Source organism: Podarcis bocagei (assembly GCF_964188305.1).
Source record: "Podarcis bocagei genome assembly, chromosome: 2".
NCBI classification, from domain to species: Eukaryota; Metazoa; Chordata; class Lepidosauria; order Squamata; family Lacertidae; genus Podarcis; species Podarcis bocagei.
Window position 1 is genome coordinate 46763026 of NC_138126.1, and position 20630 is coordinate 46783655.

General features: G+C 41.9%; 1 protein-coding gene and 1 long non-coding RNA gene across 4 annotated transcripts in view; one reads left to right on the forward strand and one right to left on the reverse strand.

Moving 5' to 3' along the window:
* KBTBD12 (kelch repeat and BTB domain containing 12) overlaps positions 1 to 2625 on the forward strand; it is a 58445-nt gene extending 55820 nt beyond the window's left edge. The window contains exon 6 of the mRNA XM_081184171.1: positions 508 to 2625. Within this exon, the coding sequence (XP_081040297.1) occupies positions 508 to 674 (167 nt within the window). The 3' untranslated portion in view covers positions 675 to 2625. The remainder of the gene's footprint in view (positions 1 to 507) is intronic.
* Positions 1815 to 20580, reverse strand: LOC308581690. Of its 3 annotated transcripts, none has more exons than XR_014005164.1 (5): positions 20002 to 20580; positions 11606 to 11757; positions 10243 to 10337; positions 5465 to 5529; positions 1815 to 1902 (listed from the first exon to the last, which is right to left on the reverse strand). It is a non-coding gene; the product is annotated as an uncharacterized lncRNA (long non-coding RNA). The 3 variants fall into 3 exon arrangements; XR_014005165.1 differs by having other exon boundaries at positions 11601 to 11757; XR_014005166.1 differs by having other exon boundaries at positions 10243 to 11757.
* Positions 20581 to 20630: the final 50 nt, after the last annotated feature.

Consider the following 20630-nt stretch of genomic DNA (forward strand, 5'->3'; position numbering starts at 1 on the left):
TTCTTTTCTTGTCAATAAAAAGCAGTTGTAGCACCAGCATAGATAGGCAAAACCCTACTGAGGCTTTTACAGGCAAGCAGGCCCTTTCATTAAAACTCCTGCTAGCAGGGAATGCCCATGTTACTTGTATCCTGTTCAGTATAGATGAGGATAAGAAATTAAATTATTGATTTCCTTTCGTTTATTTTTGATCTTTATTTCTTTTTGCAATACAGTGGTCAAAGGAGAGAACCAATACTCAATGAATGATGTTTTTTGTTATAAGCCAAGCAAAAAATGACTTGGCATTCTTAAGTCAAATCAGCACAACCTGGAGTTTCCAGACACATTGTACAGCTTGGAATACAAATATTGGGTTTGCAAATCATGCTTCAGTCACTGCCATATCTCCTTTTAATCTAAGCATAACATAAAAGAATTTTTTGCTTTGTTACTTACATCAAAGATGCTTTCTTGACTCCTTTGTTGATGTTGAATTTCATTTTTCTTTTTCTTTTTTGGTTGCAGCTCGCCATGAAGTTATCACCAAAGAGATCTTAGAGCTGGACACCTGGGAAAATCAGTGGAATGTTGTGGCTGTCAACGTCCTCATGCATGATAGCTATGATGTCTGTCTTGTTGCTCAGCTGAACCCACGGGATCTCATTCCTCCTCCTCCTGATTTAGTGGAGTAATAGGCATGCAGGTTTCCCTTGCAGTTGATATGTGGAGCTTAGAACAGAGACTTTCATATAAATGGCCAGCAATGTCTCCTGGACACCTAAAAATGCCAGGACAACTGTTAGCTAAAGCATCTGGAGTGATTGCAAGCCTTTGCAGCCGCTTAAAGAATCAAGAAAACATTTGCACATTCAGAAATCAGAATTCTATACTGACATAAATACTGTGAAACCATTAAATTGTCAGCAGAGGGCCAAATGGAATGCAAAAGATGGCCTTAGGGTGCAATCCACTACCTGCTTACCTGGAAGTAAGCTCAACTGAACTCAATGGGACTTATTTATGAGTAAACACACATAGGATTGTGCTATTAGTCTCATAATCAGGTGCAATTAGCTCAAAAGTCAGATTGCATTGGCCCTGTGTTGATGGCGGAGTTTGCAGATAAGCAGCCTTCTTTCATACAGTCCTGCATACTGTACAACCATAATCATCCAGATGCTGAATCTCAGCTAGAATAGATAGAACATTAGTTCTCTTGAAGTTTGGAATAAACTATCAACAATGGTTTCCTAAAGTTCTGGTTTGGTGCCTTATACAATGAAGGATTTTGCTTGCCTTAATACCTCGGGGCTTGCTTCTTATAGTTTCCATATGGAGTGAAGAGGAGGTCCATACAAAGCTGTAGGACACGAAGTCAAAGCATTGGTCTCTCTAGCTCAGCACTGTCTATTACAGAGATAGCCAAACTGGTGACCTCCAGGTGTTGTTGTACTACAACTCCCAGCAGTCCCAGCCAACATGCCCAATGGATGATGGGATATGTAGTCCAACAACATTTTGAGCACACCACATGGGTTACTCCTAGTCTGCTATGTCTAGCAGTAGCTCTTCACTGTTTGAGGCAGGAATCTTTCTCTATCCCAACACAGAAATGCCAGGGATTGAACCTGGGACCTTTTGCATGTGTTCATCTACTGAGTTAGAGCCCTTCTCTGTTGGTCTTCTGCTACCATAAGGCAGGCTGGACATTCAGAACTTTCCACCCAGGTTGGTCTTATTGGTCCTTTATCCATCTCTTCTGTCCTGAGTTTGACACTAGAGCATTAAGGAAGGGCAATCTCTGCTGCTGCCACTAGTGCCATTACCATCACCTACTGCTCACCTGGGGTGGTTTGTACTGAGGTAGAGAAAGGGTGAGCTGAGAATGCAGATGTTGCATCAGTAGTAGCCCTGGAGATCCTAGGAGTGAGAAAGGGAGAAAGAGCTGAAAAGGGAAGAGAATCATAGGTGTGAGGGTCCAGAATGAGTGGTCTAAGGCTTTTGGGAAGCAGTCATTCACTTTTCAAGTGTAATGTGTAGCCAGCCCATATTTAAAATTCCTGCTGCTGGAGCTTGAACAGAGGAAAAATGAGGAGAGTGAGATATATTTCCTACCCTGTTTATGACTCATCAACTTTACCTTGAAACATCAATAAACGTTTCATAAAACACACAAAGGTAGCATGAACTTCACAAGAAGTTGCTCAATGCAGAACACTGTGCTAGGGTTGAATCAGCATGTGTATGTGTTTAATAGAAAGAATTAATCTAGAAAAGAAGTGAAGCTGTGAGCCTCATGACTCAACCTTTTCCTTCCTGTGTGCTTTGTAAGTAGGATGTATTTGACAGTTAAAACATTTACATGTGAATGTTTCACGGCTATACTGTCAACACTAGAAGAAAAGGTTTTAGCCTATAGTCTGGGGAAATGTGGGTGCTGCTTCCATAGATTATGTTGAATCTTGATTCTGATGTGGGCAAAAGGCCATTTGGATGCTTGCAAGTGCACACAAACAAAGTATACATCGCTTTGTTGGAGTTTAGAGATGATAAACAGTACTGAAGAACTTTCTCCACATATGCCCCAAGGTTTGATGCTATATTTGTCCAGTTTGTCCAATAAAGCTGCTATATTTTTACCTAGATCATCTCCAGACTGTCAGCATGTTGTGGGAGGGATTCAAGCACATCCCAAAGTTTAAGTTTGTGCAGTTAAATTGGATTAAAGCACTTTGTTGCTCTAGCATAACAAATCTACATCTCCCCTCCTTTAAAAAATGACCTTGTGGAGAATTGGGAATATACTGAAAAGTATAGGATGAACGAATTATTAATAAGAAGACATATAAACACCCTGTATGAGCTATGTGTGAGTGTGTGCGCATGCAAGCACAGCACCCAAACTCACAAATTAAAAATCTCTATTGCTGCACACCAACCCAATCTCTGAGCGGTGCAAGATTCCAGGGGTTCCAGGCGCTTACCCAGGGTTCGTTTTTCCTTCTGGAAATGAGGCACAGCGGAGACTGTGGTGTCTTTATTATACAGTATATGGTTTATTTACACATATATACAACCTGAGCCTACGATGGAGGGGTTCCAAGCATTTACACCCCAGTTAGGTCTTGCTTCTCCTGTAGCTGCAGCCTTGGATTCAAACAGAAATCGAGCATCACAGGCTGGCTGGCTGGCTGGCTCCCTAGCCTGCTGCCTTTTCTGCTTCAACCTTCTAGCTGACATAATGCCACTCTCCACTCTGGCCTTTGTCTTTCCAACTACTGGCGAGCTGAGGCACAGATCCACTTTCTTTGTTCCCTTAAGTGCCCATTAATTGGTCCTAGGCTATCACCTCACCAGAAAGCTAGCTTGGCTAATCCAGGAATTTGAATCCTTAATTAGATTTTACCACTTGCTAGATCCAGGCAAGTACAGCCTACTTCCTCCTCAAACTCATAACACTATTCCTCCCCCACCTTCAAATTGCTGAGCAGTGCCAGGTACATCTTGCTAGTGCTCAATAATCAGGTTGTCTGGAAGAACTCCTAATCTTTGCATGCCTCTATATCTTTGAAATGGAACACACACATATATATTCAATTTCAAAGACAAAGGAGCAACAGAGCTAAGCTTTAGCAAAAGGGGGGAAGGAACAAAAGGAGATAATTATTTTTACACTTTCAAAAAGTAAAAACAAATATAGCTTTTTGCCCATCGCTAACACTGTGGTTGTCAGTTCTAAATAAAGACTATTTACATAACCTTCAGCCCACTTGGAAATGTGGAACAGGAGCTCTGTGAGAACAGCCTTGCAAATAACATCTCACCAGGGTGGTTGCTCACATCTTGCTCTGCTCACCTGAGCACCTCCTCCTTTGCAGCCTGCTCCTCCCTGCCCTCCCACCAGTGCACCCTATGCTTCCCTCTCTGCGTTCCTCTTCTCATTTCCCCCCATGCACTGCACTCCCCCTAAACAGGGAAGTGGCAACTCTCATTAGTGGAGAGTTTTGTTTCCATGGTACCTACCATGCTAATAGCTGTCTTCTTTCCAAATTTAACTATGGGCTCTAATGAGTGATTAAGGCAGCAGATCACCTCAGCCATTTATATGGTTCATTTACACCCTCCTGCAAGGGGGCAAGAAACTGTGAAATTGCCCTGCCCAGCCTGCGGGCCAGAAGATCAGAAGGAAGCATCCTTGAAGCTCCCAACTTAAAAATGGTGTTCTCTGTGTCCAGAATGAACCAGGACAGAGAAAACCATGCTAAATTGGGGGGCTCTGGAGGGACTGCCATTGAGGAATAAAAATGTCCATGTTTTACTAAGAGTAGACCCACTGAAATTCATGAAGATGGCTAACAGTGTAACCTATGCATGTCAATGGGATTTTGCTGTGATTTTATATTGTAAACTGCCCTGAAATCTTCAGATGAAGGGCAGTATATATATTATAAATTTAACAAATAATAAGGGTTCAAGGGTTCAAGCCTAAATTAAGTGCCTTAATTTCAATGGGAAATCTACTGAGTGCTACCCCATGGCTCCCCAGATGTTGCTGGACTATGAATCCCATCATCCCTGCTTACACCATTGTTGGCCTCGCAGGCTGGGAACGGTGGGAGCTGAAGTCCAACAACCTCTGGAGGATCTCAGATTCCCCATCCCTGCTTGATAGCGGCCTTGGATTAACTTCCTGTTACTTGCAGAACTGAACTAAATAAAACCTGTTTCTGCCTGCAACAAGAAAATCCATTCACTGCAAGCTAATGTAATCAATGTAATGCAATTGCGCCTCTTTGCCGTTAGGGAAATGGCGTGTTCTGGTGCCGGAAAGTGTGTGTTGTAGTCACAGAACAGGGGGACTAAGGACCAGGAATTGGGGGGAGCAAAACACTGTGACTTGGTCCTCCCTGTTTCTTTTAGCCATAGGGAGCTTCCAAATTGAATCCCACTTGAAAATAGTGACAATCGTGTATCAACAAACTCTGGTCACACAGTTATAGTGGTTGGGGGGGGGGACGTTGCGTAAAAAACCCGTTTCCCCAAAACACTGTACTTTATGTGTACAGTAACAGGAAAATGGAGTGGAAAGTGTGGGATAGCCCTTGGCTTGACACAATATAATCTACCATTCCCTCCAACAAATCAGGATGAATGCCCACATTTCCAGCACTGCAGTATACAATGAATGTCTCACATCAGACCAAAATAATGCTGTAAGCCAAGGATAGGGAATCTGTGGCTCTCTAGATGTTGTTGAGCAACACCCATCATGTCTGCTCATCTGCTCATGCCAGCTGGGGCTGACAGGAGCTGGAGTCCAGCAACATCTCTTGAGGGCCATCATTTCTCCAAACTTACATACTGTAAGTAACCCAACAGGCTAGAAATCAAAAAATATTTCCTCACATCTCTCTAGAACTTCAGATTTTAAAATGGATCGGAGAGATCTGAGCATTTCTTCAAAGAGATGCAATTCACTTACCAGTCATGCTCAGCTGCAGCTGATGTGCTGGCTGATGTGCTAGCATTTTACTCCAGATCTGGAGACTGAAAGGAAAGGATGTTTATAAAACTGCCTGTGAAACACACACAGCACGTCCTTTGATGCTCCTCCCTTATTTTCTTTGGCTTCAATGCCTTATGTGCACTTGACGGAATGATTTAATAATATCCTCTTACTTCAGGAGAGCATGAATTCTACAAAACATAAGCCCCAGAGAAGTGAAGTTCTGGTGTGTGTGTGTGTGTGTGTGTGTGTGTGTGTGTGTGTGTGTGTATTTGGCTGCAATCTTACACCTCTTACCTGGGAGTAAAACCCATTGACATCAATAGAACTCATCTCTGAGTAGATGTGCTTAGGACTGTGCTGTTTATCGCAGCACATAATGTTTATACAGTGAACATTCAAAGCCTTTTTCAGAAGAGAAACACGAGTCTGAGTTTTGTTTTTGCAAGTATCTGCCAAAGTATGTATCATCCTTAGCTTAAGGTTTGTCTGTTTGTAAAAAAATATTTTATTTGGTTGGGCAGAAAATAACCTGATCCTTTAAACTGCTGTGCAAGGCAAAAAACAACAACAATGTGATCTGTGGCATGGACTATTATTACCAGTGCAACTGCACCACACAAGGTCCAACTTGGGCTGATTGGAGGTGCAAAATCACTAAAGACTATCCTGTCCATTGCAACTGAGTTTCTTCCTCCCCAATGTCTTATACTGTGGACTGTATCAGGTTGGCTCAGGGTCAAGAGGGTATATTATTACCCTTGTCATATCCACATTCAGATGTAAATTTTGAGTTGTGACCTTACAGAACAAAACTGTGAGCATACTAGTTGTTTATATTGTTAAAAAAACACCCCAGAATTTAGGAAATGAATCCATTTGAGAATATTGTGTCTAGATCTCGCCACTGCACTTCAAAAAAACTCATAAACAAATAGGAATGGGTTCAGAGAAGGACAACAAAGATGGTCAGTGAAGAAAGGCAGAAAGAACTGGATACACTTAGCCTGGAGAATATATGGATTGCATGGTTTTCAAAATACATACAAAGTAACCTAACCCAGTTTTGTAGATGGCAGAACCTGGACTCAAACTACAGTCATACCTTGGGTTACAGACGTTTTGGGTTGCGCGTTTTCAGGTTGCGCACCGTGCCAAACCCGTAAGTACTGGAACAGGTTACTTCCGGGTTTCAGTGCTCATGCATGTGCAGAAGCGCCGAATAGCAACACGCGCGTGTGCAGATGCGACGCTGTGGGTTGCGAACGTGCCTCCCGCACAGATCACGTTCGCAACCCGAGCGTCCACTGTAGATTGAAAGCAGCATGGTAAGGAAAAGCATGAATGATTCTAGATTAAGAAAAACAATGTTTTTGTGTGCTACAAATAGGCTAGTGTGTGCAGCGTGTACCTGAGAGAGGGGGCATAATAGCACTGTTACAATACTAGAAGAGTTGGCACTGTAGAAGGGGCAAATATTTGTTTCCTCCTGCCCCAGAATGCAGGACTAGATCTGATGGACCTAAGTTACAGGAGGTGAGATTTGGGTTGAACATTAGAAGATGTTGCTGAACAGTAAGAGCAGTCCAACATGGAAACCAATTACCTAAAGTGGTGATGGGCTCTCCCTCACTGGAGGTCTTCAAGCAGAGGCTGGGCAGCCATTTATTGGAAATGCTGTAGCTCTGGGTTTCCTGCATCAAGTGGAGTGGTGGCAGCAACAGAACAGATGACCTAGCTCTATGATTCTGTGAGAATATATTGGTGGCAGGAAGAAATTGTGTGCAACAGGGAAGAAACAGAAGGCGGTTTGTAAAAGCACAGCAGACATGGCTGGTTAAAGTGATACCTGAGCTGAATTTAGACTACACACCACATCAACTCTGATTAGGAAAGCAGCTTGTGAAAGTCTCCTGAGACTCCCATGAGGAATATGTGTTTGTAGTCCTCCAAATCCAGCCGCAGCTCAGGCCCAGACATTATGCGGAGAACACTTATTAGGCAGTGTGAGGTCTCAAGACTCATACACAGGGACCTCATTCACTGAAGCTAATAGAGTAGCACTGCAGGGGAGTTCTGCCCTCTGCTTGCCCCTTGCTTAAGTATAGGCTTAGGCTGTTAAATCTCAGCCGCAACATGGCATGAACTGCAAAATGGAAATGCTCCAGGGACTAGCTTTCCACAGACAGACACACAGTGTAATCAGGAACTTTTAATAAAAATAAAGGTGGAAGTTTTGGTCTGCTTTCCTGCAGCTATCCAGAAATAAAATAAGCACAGAGAGAGGATTAGCCGGCAAAGGAGACTGGATCTTAATTAGGAAACTGTTCACCTTGCTTTGTTTCCTGTCTTGATTTTTTTAAAAAAAAAAGATTGGAACCATATGTGGGACTTAAGAGCAAGAAGGGGAAGGAAACTAGAAGCTGCAGGTGGGGCAGAACCGCTTGATTAGTTCATGTGGATAGTGTGATTATAGTTAGGCACTAGGTGGCGCTGGCCTGGGTTATTTCTGGGTGGAGTATACAATTTCCTGTCTCTGTTCTTGTCTGAGAGGGATAATAAAGTTCTTGTCTAGCTTTTTGACCAATGTGTCCTCTTAGCCTTCCATGACAGGTCACTTTAATATGTGAAATCCAGTCAATGGGGGTAAGAAGCTGGCAAAATGTTATCTTTTACAACTCTTAAAGATAAGAGATACTTTGCAGAGACCACAGCTGGCAACTTGCTGCTTCCTTGGTTACCTGGGAACTGTAGTTTGTTAAGGTTACTGGCAACTGTAGCTCTCTGAGGAGAAAACGAGAGTTCTTGGGATTCTTTGAGTGAAACCAAGTGCTTTAAATGTGAGTTGAATGTGCTTTAAATGCATGCTGTGGATGTTTCTTAGGCATAAGGTCTCTCCTTCATTTATTTGTCCAATAACAGGGAAAGGTAATTGAATTCACAAGTAAGTGAATTCCAGAGGGGAACAAACTAACATGAGGTAACCTTCAAAGAAGTGTTACATCAGTTTTTAACCACTGTAAACAAAAATGCAGCCTAATTCTATGCTGTTTTCCCACTGGGCAGGTTGCAGCATCCTATCTAGAGGCAATGCTGGTCAATTCTGGCTGGTCAATTCTGTAACCTGAAGTAGATGAGAGATTTAAAGCATTCCTTTCAAGTGAATTTGTATAGCTTATCTACTTAGGATGGATTTATCAGCTGGCCTCTTTTGCAAGCAGGACAATAAATCCTCATACCCATTCAGCCAAAATAAATTGTTAAGTCATGCTTTATGGGACCAGCTCTTTAGTATTATCTCTGTTCAGTTATAAGAATGATGTAATTCTAGAACCTGAATGGTAAATACATCCCCTGCTGGAGTCTGGAACCAATTCCAGATGAAATTAAATAGTGTTTTGCCATTAACTGCTGTGACCGCATTATATCCAATTTTAAAAATTGCTATCCTTAAGGTATACAAGCTCCTCCACCTACGTCTGGACATAAGCCCAGCCCACAATGACTGAGGTCCCAACTAGGTCTGAGATTGGATTTCTTGAAGTCTTCATCCCGTTGTTGTTGTTGTTGTTGTTGTTGTTGTTGTTGTTGTTGTTGTTGTTGTTGTTGTTGTTATAAAGGCATATGCAAGTGATAGAAGCTTTGAACTGCGGCCACAGTGCTAAGAAGAGGGGATACCAACCCTTTCCTCTGGTGCTATTTTCCTCCCTTCTAATTTCCCCTATTCCCAGCGGCTATTAGCCATGAAACGGGAAAACAACACATACTCATACTGAACCCACCTTTGCCCTCTCTGCAGCTAAGAGCAAGGGGGAGTGTGGTGGGTTGAAGTCAAGAGCTGATTACAGATCTCCCGTGCCATGTCTAAAATGGCCTTGAATTAGTTTAGTTCCTTCCTTACCTGAGAAATTTCCCACCTGATCGTGCCAACAAAGATATGTATCTCTAATGGTGAAGATAAATGTGTCTACCTCTGCCCCCCTGCCCCTCCATAAAGGTTGAGAAACTTAGTGAGGATTTGTTGGAGCAAAGGGAAGGGAAGAAAACAGCACTTTGTTAGATCCATCAGCTTTGCAGTGGAATTTTACAAGGAAGAGAATCAGTGGTGGCTGGTGGTCCTGGAGGCTGGTGGTGTGGAAAGCAGGGAGCTCAACAGTCAGTGACCAGTGGTAGGGCCAAGTAATTCTAGTTTTGTCCTCCTCATTCTCATCCCTGCTGGGTTAAAGAAGGGGAAAAGAGACTAATTCTGCCAGCGATTGAGTCAGCCACGGGTGAGTGGCTCTCCGGACAGATAAAGTTTACATTAGCAGCTAGCCAGGGAGAGATTTGCCTGCTTGCGCACGAGCAACCCCTTGAAACCTAACAGTAGGTGAATTTGGTGGTTTCAATTTCTTTCAGTTTCTCATTTCTCCAATCTGAAGTTCAGTGCTGCACATTTCCTCACCAGTTTGTAATTTTTAAAAATCCTCATGAAAATTCCTTACTATTTTATTTCTCCGACTACACACATTTTGTGTGCAATTCTGCCCAATATGCAGTTTTGCAAAGCAATTTCCCCTAACGTAATGCATTTTTATATATTTTTCCACTAATATGTGTGTGTTTATGCACACTTCGCCCTAGCACATGCATTTTTTGTATACGTTACTTGGCTGGAAAACTGCATTACAAATTTCAGAGAAGTGCAAATTTCATAGAATGGCTGTGCTTTGGTCCATGTATTGTTTTGGAAAGTGCAAATTAGGTGAGCTCACCTTCAAGTGCAAACTGAATCATGTTTCTCCTCCATCCCTAGTGATAGATTGGTGGTGGTCGGGCAGCCTCCACTGCATAGGATGGACCAGGTTGTCTGAGGATAGAAGTGAAATATTCACAAAATAATGTATCATTATCTTTTGGATTTAATTGATGGGCTAGGTTAAGGAAATTAAAGGTGGAAAGTTGAAATGATATATATGATGCTGGTTGGGAATCAGTTCACACTTGTAAGTTTAAGAGGATTTCAGATTCTCCATGTAATTGAGACAATGGTTAAATTCAGATGGAAATCAGAATTCCAGGGAAAAGACTGTTTTGAGGAGTTGGGATAAAATGCTAAATGAACAGGAAGTGTCTCCAACTGCTGTCATAGATTAGGGAACATGTAGAGTGTCCCCCCCCCCAATTCTGTCACATCCACAGCATTGGACTTAAAGAGCCTCATATCACGAAAGCAGGAAGTAGCATTTTTTAATCTTCCTTTTTGGTATTGAGACGGCAATATAGACCGGCAAATCAAATGTCTGTTTATGATAGCTAAGTTGGTAACAATTATGCTGGCTTTGTATAGAGTATGAGATCTGTGCTCTGAGAGGGTAGCAATTTTGCATGACTCAGGCCAAACTAGATATTACACTTGGGATGGGTGTAACTGTCTCCCAATTTTTTAAAAAACGAAAACAGCTGCAGGAGGCTGCCACTTTTAGCAGAACCGAAGGGGAGTGGCTGCTTAACCATGCAAAATCATTTCCTTCCTTTCTGTCTCCCCCCTCCTTTCTTATTTATCCATGGGAGAAACATACAGGGTGTGTCATGAATGATCCATGATCTAAACAAATAAACAATATTCTGATTCTCCCATGCCTATTCCTGATTAATGAGATATCTTCTCATCATAAACTGCAAGTTCAACTCCTAAGCAAGCAAAAATTCACAACACACGACAAATACCCTTCCTCTCTGCAATATAGTCCAAGGCAACTCTTCCATCCCATTTAGTACTTTCAATGTTGCACTGGTTCTCAGAAAATGTATTTTTTACAGACTGGCATAAGAACCAGTTTACCTTTTAAGAACAGGGTTCGTCCTTTACTGTTAATAATAATCTAGAAGCCATAGCCTAGGGTTTGCTCCCATTGTCACACACATTTTTCAGACAGCATCTTCACATGCATCAGGAGGTGATTATGGTTTCACACATTCTGCACATGAATTACTCCGCCAATGTCAACACAACAGTTAATCAGAGGAATAAGGTCTGATAGACTCCATTTGTGGAGAGGAAGGTCCCCTGCATTCCTCTTTGCCTCTCCAAACATTCCCACACAGCATAAGACCATTACAACGAACCCACCATACCTGTTTACCAGAACTATCTTGGCAGGTTGGGACAGAAGAACAAGAATGGTGTGCAGGATTCCTTGAACTGCAAAGCTGCACTGCTGTGGGGAAGAAGCCCCGCTTGAGATGTAATGCTGTGAACTCTCTTCCTCCACCCAGGTGTGCAGTATCTAGGTGTAAAATAAACCATGTATTTTAAAGCGCCACACTTTCTGACATGCCTGAATTCCCAATGGAAACACAACCCTGTAACCGCCTGGAATCTTGCTACCACTCAGCAGAGACTGGAGGTGGCACACAACCTTCGTAAGCATATAGGTCCTATGACATCAAGCATCCTTGTCTACTACAAACACTGTCTACTTTAGCTAAAATGGCAGCAGTTTGGGAATGGAGGAATTAAGCCAAGTTGAGTTACAGGTATCTCAACAATGGTATCTCAGTGATCTGCCTGCATATTAAGCCCCTGTTTGAAAGCACCCTATGAGGATCCACACAGAGGGTTAGAAGTAGTACTAAACTTGGTTAAAAAACAAAACAAAACCCCAAAGCCAGCTGCTGAATATCAATTGCCTCAACCAACATGTAGGAACCTTTGCTATGAACACAACTGCTGGCTCTGCTGGAGCGGGTTTGTGCATGGACAACAAGGTTAAGAAAGCCCAGGGTGGCACCTACCTTGGTTATTGCAGGTCTTTTATCACGTACAGTCTATCTGTTTGGCACATTATGGTTATAAGATTTCCTAATAGATAAAATGTCTTTTAAGTACCAGAGGGAGATTGGGGGTACAATACAATATAGCTTTTATTTATAAAGCCTTTTACAAATGTCCCAGGGAGCTATTTTGCAAAGGCAGGAGCAGACAAGTACAGCACGATAACAACGAATCACAGTTCATTCACTGCACATCTTATGTCATGGGGTCTGATTTCAGCTTTAGCTCTGAAACCAAACAGGGAATTTGCTTGGTGAGTTTCTGCTGCTAATGTCTTGACAGTATAATCTTATCATTGTTTACATGGGGTTTACAGATGGGCAAACTTGACCATTTCAGTTTGTCTCCATCTCATTTTTCCAGTCTTAAATTCAATTCTACACATTTCCACATTAGTTAATCTCCCCCCCCCTTAAAATTAATCATGGAAATGAATCAACATCTTAGTGCAATTTTCTCCAATCTACGTGTTTGTCTGCAATTTTACTGAAGGTACAATTCTTTTGCAAAGCAATGTTCCCTAAGGCTATGCATTTTTTCTGCTATCTTTGTTAATATATGCATTTTCTACACATTGGGGTAGAGAACTGCGTTGCAAAATTCTGAAAAGTATTAATGTTGAAGGAAGGCTGTGTGCTGTTTTGCATATTGTTCAAGACACGGGTGTTTCTTGCTGCCCTTCCACTTGTGTTGCATCTGAATCCTCTCTCAGGCTCCTCTCCTGGGTGTGGAGATCTCTCTACAACCCAGCGGAGGTTATTGAGTGCAAGAGCCATCTCCTCTATGGTGGGAGATCTGAGGCTCCTGCATACATGGGTCTCTCTAAATGCCGTCATCATGTAGCTTTGCAATTAGAATAGCCATTGAATAATGTCAGGCATATGTGTAGATTTCATACAAAGTTTAAGCTAAGTCAGATTTATAAGTTAAACAGTTCTCCCACCTTGTGGCTAAGCTGAATATTACTGCCAAGATAGCATTTGCGTTAAATAATCAGCATATTAATCCCAAATGTGCACGGCATGGAGAAAGTGGATAGAGAAAAGGACTTCCTCAGCCCCATAACACTAGAACTTGTGGATATCCAGGGAAGTTGAATGTTTGAAGATTCCAGACAGTTAAAAGGACGCACTTCACCATGCAACACATAGTTAAACGATGGAACTTGCTCCTGCAGGAGGCAGTGATGGCCACCAACTTAGATGGCTTTAAAAGAGAATTAGTCCAATTCATGGAGAAGAGAGCTATCCATGGCTACTAGCCATGATGGCTATGCTCTGCCTTCACAGCTGGAGACAGCAATACTTCTGAATACCGCTTGCTGGAAGCTCCAGGAGGGGAGAGTGCTCTCGTGCTCAAATCCTGCTTGGAGGTTTCCCACAGCCATCTGGTCGGTCACTCTGAGAACAGATGCTGGTTTAAATAGGCCATTGGCCTGATCCAGCATGCTCTTCTTGGGTGCCGTCTTAACACTCCGGAAGCTGCGTGTGAAACGTGTTTCATACAGTAATTATTAAAGTTGCTCCACCTAACATTGTGATTAGTCTGTCAGATGCTCCACAAATACTTTTCATCACCTATTTAAGAGCCAGAGGAGCTATAGCACAAAGGGCAGTTGCTGACAAATTATCTCTATAGGCTGAGACCTGCGTTCACTGCAATCAATATCCCTCACATGTAATAAAAAAATATCTGTCCACAAGGTGGGGAAAAAAACATTCTTACCCAATGGAGACTATTACCCTAATCTAGTGGAGCAGAAAATCATTAAAAAGCTGCCTTATTGGTCTAACTAGCTCAGTATTATTTACACTGACTCTCTAGGGTTGCAGACAGAAACCCTGCAGACAGGGTTTCCAGCCTACATAGAGGCGCCAAGGATTGAATTTGGGGTCTTTTGCATGCAAGGCACATGCTCTGCCATTGAGTTATGGCTTACTGCTTATATAAAGATGTAGCAATTTTTCCTTGTTTCAAGGATTTCCAGCTCTCAAAATGTAATTGAAAATCTCACAATATCATATTTGGTCTCTGTGTGCAAACGTTCAAGGATGCAGTTGAAGGGTGGAGAAAAATCTATAGCAATGATGCCATGACCAAAAAACAGTGGAGAGGGGCAAGCTAACTCCCAACTCTCCCCACTGTAGAACAGCTGGACCACATCAAGTTCATGCATAGGTCACAGGCAAGCTGGAGACAGCCAGCTCAGGTATCCACAGCAGTGACCAGAGGAGAAATGACTGCTGGGAGGAGTGAAAAGAAAGGAAATGCCATGGTGCATCTGTAACAGCGAAATCAGATGCCTTCATCTGCCCCAACTGCAATAAAACATGTCTCTCGCATATTGGTCTCTACAGCCACAGCAGGTTTGACTTTACCCCTAATAGTGCATTCTTCCATTGCCTCTCAAGACAGATGCCAACAATGTACACTTGCTGAGCATTGATCTGCCAAAAGGCTGGGTGCAGTGCTATCCCACTGAGCTCAAGCCAAGCAAGACCTTGTGATAAGTTTAGGAGGACAGAGGTCAGCTCCTTCTTCCACATGATATCACCTATACCTCCCAAGAGGAAAGAGAAAGCTGAAGGAATCAGCTGAGCTTCCTTATGTTGGCCAATCCATGTGTGAATTCTAAGCATGGCCACATAAAGAATGAATGCAGAGTTCCAAGGGAAAGGAGATGAGGGACAGAATGAGAATGAGGACCAACAATATTATTCTACATGGGCTCAGTATGGTACCTCCTCAATACAGTATTCCAGAATAAAGTGATGCCAGGAAAACCTGGAAAAATATTACCCCTTTAAATTGGTTGTCTTCTACAAATTCCTCCTGCCTATAAGGTTACCCATATTATTACTGTAAGTAAACTCCTTTAATACCAACTCCAAAACACACACACCAAACCACAACCCTCAGATCTCAACATTTACCTATGTTTGGTCATGGTTTGGCCAAAAAAAAACAAAAAAAAACTCAGAATGAGTGTGACTGAACACAGGCTAGAGTCTATTCTTTGGCAGTGCAGGCAGTCACAAAGTCTTTTTTCTCTGCCTCTGTTGTGTCAGTGTCCGATCAGGAAAAAGGCAGGGTAATAATCATCATCATCAAGAGCAATATTATAAAGTGAATGGCTGTGCTTAATCTGACTTTTGGTACTAATTGTTGAAAGAAACTCCTTCAAGTATATTTCAAGGCATATAATTATTCTAAACAGATTCATTATACAGATTCTAAACAGATTCATCTAACAACCATTGCCTTAAATGAAGCAGTTGGCATGCCTCTTCCATGCCCTGAGCTCATATTCAGATACCCCTCTCTGAATGCCCTTGCAAGCTGAAATACGGTGGGTGGTCACAGGAGAAAAGGCCTTCTCAGCAGCAATTCCTTGTTTATGGAATGTTCACTTGGAACCATCTTTCATGTCTTTTTTGGTGCCAAGCAGATACCTTTTTATTTTCACTGGCTTTTAAATTTTCATTATTTTACCCCCTCTTACTTTTCTGGAAGATAGTGGATTTTGCTGTTTAGCATGGTTTTCAGCTTTCTGTCTTATACGGATTATTTTAATTCAGCTTTTAGAACTGCATTTTAGAACTGCATTTTTAGAACTGTATGGTTTTGTTTTGGTTTTGTTACATGCTGCCCAGAAAAGGTGGCTAATAAATACAGTAAATTGTAAGAGCAGAAATAGTAATACTAATAATACAAGGTGTTCAGAAGACCAAGCTCCCAATATTTTCCCAGCAGGTTGTGGCTCAGGCCACAACCCCATGGACCTTGCAAATGTATCCCAGGCGACATGGGCATAGCCAAAGTTGTTGAACTTTTTTTAGGAAGTTGGCAACAGGGGGGGGGCGGGGGGATGCGCATGTGCCCCCACTTTCTGCCATGCAAGCCAATCAGGGTTGTGAAGCTGGTGGATTGTCTGCCTCGTTTTCTCTCCCTTGAAGGGTAGGGTTGTTCTGCCCAGGTTGTAATATAGCCCCCCGTTACACACACATGCATATGCCACTAAAGGGCTTAAATTAATTTAGGAGTGGTGTGGACTCTAAGACCAGTGTACCTGGAGACAACTCGGAGGTGACTGAAAAGGAAAATGAGTAACGACAAGGATGAGAAGATGGGATTGAGAACATCATTGTAAACATCAAAGCAGCAGAAATACAGATGATTGGACTCCTACCGATCTCGGAGCATGGGTACCCCCCACAAAAATTTATAATTTGGAAAATAATTGGATTTTATGATTTGTATTGTTATAATTTGGATTAATTGGTATGATATGTTTGATTTGGTAAATGGAAACTTAATAAAAATTATTAAATTAAAAATAAAAAAGACCAGTGTACCTCAATTCCTAGGACTTCACGTGCCTTGCAAAGCCCATGACAGCAGGAAAAGATTTAATAGATGAGAAGGTAACAATTCCTTAAGTCCAATAAAATAAAATATACACATATATATCTATATCTGTATAATAGAAAATTTGAAAACCGCTATCATGTTTTCATCTTCTGAGGATGGAGGAAACTAGTTCAATATCATGCTTCTTAAAATATATTAACAAAAATAGCATTTGCCTGTTGTTGAAAAGATGCAGTGATGTTTCCTAGGGAAAAACGTTCCAAATAAGGAAGATCTCTCTCTCTCTCTCATCACCATTCAAATTTCAGCAGGAAGTGGCATCCTGAAGAGTGCATCTTGTAATGTAGATGATCTTAAGATCTGGATAGTCTCGTACGGTAAGTTGGGTACCTTCAGATACTGGGGTCCCAAACCATATACGTATGGCTTTATTAGTTAAAACTAGTGCCTTGAACTGGGCTTAGAAATGTAGTGGTGACCAATATAAGCAAATGAGGACTGGTAAACCATGTTCTGATAGTTTAACCCCCTTCAGCAACCTCGCTGCCAAATTCTGTCCTAACTGAAGTTCCTGGATCATCTTCAAGGGCAGTGCCACGTATAACACATTGCAGTAATCCAATAATGGATGACTTATTCATGCCATATTGAAAAATAAGTATAAATTAGTGAAAGTTCAGATCATTTTTTTTTTGAAAGTTCAGATCATTGAGTACAAACATATATGTCTGAGTAAGAGGAAGTTGTGTATGTGTTGTATGCAGTGCTTTTTTCTAAAAAATGTTTAGGGGTACTCTCATTTTGACTCAAGAAAGTCACCATTTTATAGTTAAAATCGGGGAAAATAAATATAGTACATGGACAAAAGTACAAAGATTCACAAAATGTTTAAGGGTATGTGTACCCCCAGAAAAAAGCAGGGTGTGTGTGTATGTGTAGGTCCATTGTTTCACTCAACATTTCTGGATTATAAACATGTAAAGTATCCAGATGTTGCAACAAGCAGTGATCTGTGTAATGCTGATCACTGTGTCAGGCTGAGTGTTGCCACCCAGACAGTGCATATATTTGAGGGCTTAGCTGTCCATTTCTTATTAGGACAGTAGTAGCACACAGCAAAAACCCTTAGTTGTTTAGAGTTATTTCCCAAAGCCAACACCACCTTTCAAAATCTGACAGCTGCTCAAGGCCATGAATAGTGCAAACAGCTTTTATTAGCTATTATCTCCCAGATAAAGGGATACTAGCATAAACAATCTATTGGACTGTATAGCTTGAAGAAAGAGTAGATAGAACAGTTCAGAAAAAGACAAGCTGAGCTCCCCAAGGAGAAACACAGTCATCTTTCACTGTCTAGCTATGGACAACCTGGACAAGAGTGCGGATTTCTATTTAAGGAACAGCAGCAGCAGCATGGCAATCTGTAGTATTCTGCCATCTTTCAATATGCCATGGCCACGTCAGGTTTTAACATCTCAAGATGGAGCAAAAATCCCACTGATTCTTAAATGACAAAGAAGAAAGTATTATTTTTCTATTAGGAATTGAATATTTGTTTACAGTCACTACCCATACATTCCATCCTCCAGTCCTCTTTTGCTTCAATTCCTTTCCCCCATATCTCACACAAATAGGTCTTGTATTAAAAGCAATCTGGCAACCTTCCAAAGAGACAGTCTCCAAGAACATCCCTCTAAAATAATGGAGGAAAAATATGTATATGGCTTCATACCATGATAGTTGAAAATGAACTTCCTTGGTAAATTTTGACTTACCAAGTGATGGAGAAAAAGTGATTTCTATCACTATCAGTATCTGCTTTTATATTTCTCCGAGGAACTGGGCTGGCCACTTTTGGAGACAGATGTTCTTTCCAGATGACCTGCTTATTGAGCATTCATCCCAATTTGCTTGCACAAAGTTTGTTGTAGGTTGCTTTACTGTAACAATTTTTCTGAGCCTTCACTCTTATTTCTTTGTGGAGAGGTTGTATGATGTTGCAGCCAGCGATTGTTATCCCACTCCACAATTCTTTGGGGCAAGCTGAGACTGTTGAAGTGGTATAAGAGAGCTTTAAATGTATGCTGCCAGGTAATGTATATATGCATACATATTCTAGGGTAAAGTGTACATAAAAATGACATATTTGTAGAATAATATACAAACATATACATAATGGAAAGTTGTTTTGCAAAAATGTGTGTATTGGGAAAAATATACAGATAACTATGATTATATTAGGAGAACGTCAAGTTAATATAGGATATGACAGCTGTTCTACCAGTATAGTGGTGGCATATTCTTCAGTACCACTCCCCTAGTATAGCTGGAATACAGGGTTTCTGGATCAACTAAATAAAACATGATTAAGATTTATTTAATTGGGTGACAGTCCTCATGTTGTTCTACAGATACTACTGTTAAGAAAGAACTGTTAGCCAAACTTAGGGATGGGCATGGGAAGCCATTTAGTCCCTTACAGACAAAAACGAAGATGCTGACATAGTCCCATTATCATAAAATGAGCCTCCACAAAATGAGCACAGATAGTAAAAGCCAATACCACACAGAGTGTATTTCAGAAGTTAACCTTTAAAATGACAAAGGCATAAATAGTGGTCACCAGAGTTGTATCTGACCAAAGGGATCCAAAGCCACACAAAATACCTATAACCAGTTTTGATGATCACATAATAAAAAGTTAAGTTGAAAATCCACTGGATTCCTTTATGGGTGTCAAAACCATACACGACAATTTCTGATTTTTTTGTTTTTAAATGTGAGCTTGCTTTTGAGAGAGATTTTTTACCCATTCTTCAAACAAACAGCCCCAAGGCATTTAGAACTAGGCATGATAGCCTCGGATATTGGTACCAGATCTTAAAAGGTTGTTGACTACATACACCTTCAATAAAACTATGTCACAAGTGCACGTTTTGTTTATAGTTCTCTCAAGGTACACTGCTTGCACATTCCAAAGGAGATCCCTTGCATACTGTGGACTGTATCGTACTTGATTTGGTGTGGAACTGTGGATGATTGAATGACACCTTGCAAGTTCAGGGATGACTTATTCTAGAAGTGAACTTAGGTGGCTTGAATGCCACTGAGAGAAGAACCAAAATGGGGTCACCGGGAAGCGAGACATCCATATGCTCAAATCCAAAGATTTTCAGGGGGGCAAATATTATATCAAGGGACCCAATTTTGGCAGGGGATGGGCAACAGGTCCACACCACACGCCTCCTTCATTAATCCAGGGAACTGTAGTTTGTTAAGGGTGGTCTGTGAGGGGAAACCATGGTGCCCAGGGTTCTTTGTATACCTGGCGTAGCTCTGCCCTCCGTTGAAAAACCAGAACGGAGCAGAATGGCCAGTTGGGAGGACAAGCAAGGCTGCTGAAAAGAATTCTCCCTAGCAAGCGAGAATATACATTGCAACGCTTTTGTGGAAGGTGTCACTTGCTTCCGCTATTTACAAACTCCTCGCAGCTTTTCAGTGTCCCCTTTTTTGGATAGAACGACTTGCAACTACCACTGAGCATTACTTTGGCTGCAATCCTTAAAGGTGCGTCACCCTACCACCCCCGGCCTCTCTTCCCTGGAAGCCGACCTCCGCCTGGGAAATTGCCCTTGACTCGCTTCTCTTTGATTGGTTTCATGGCGGCTACGGCAGAACCACAATTCCCAGCATGCCAAGGGCTACCGCTGACGCTTTGGGACGCGACGCTTCCCAACCCCGTTAGGCCGCCTCCAACTACCACACCCGCACTGAGAACCAGAAAGGAAACGATTTTCTTCCCTCCCTCCCAACGATACCGCGCTAGGCTCGGTTACAGAGGACTCGCTCAGTGACGTGTCGCCGTGACGTAAACCGCGTGCATTAAGGCAAGGAGGGCGCTGGGAACTGTAGTCCCAGGAGTGGGGAATGTCACTAGAGCCGTTGGAGGATGGA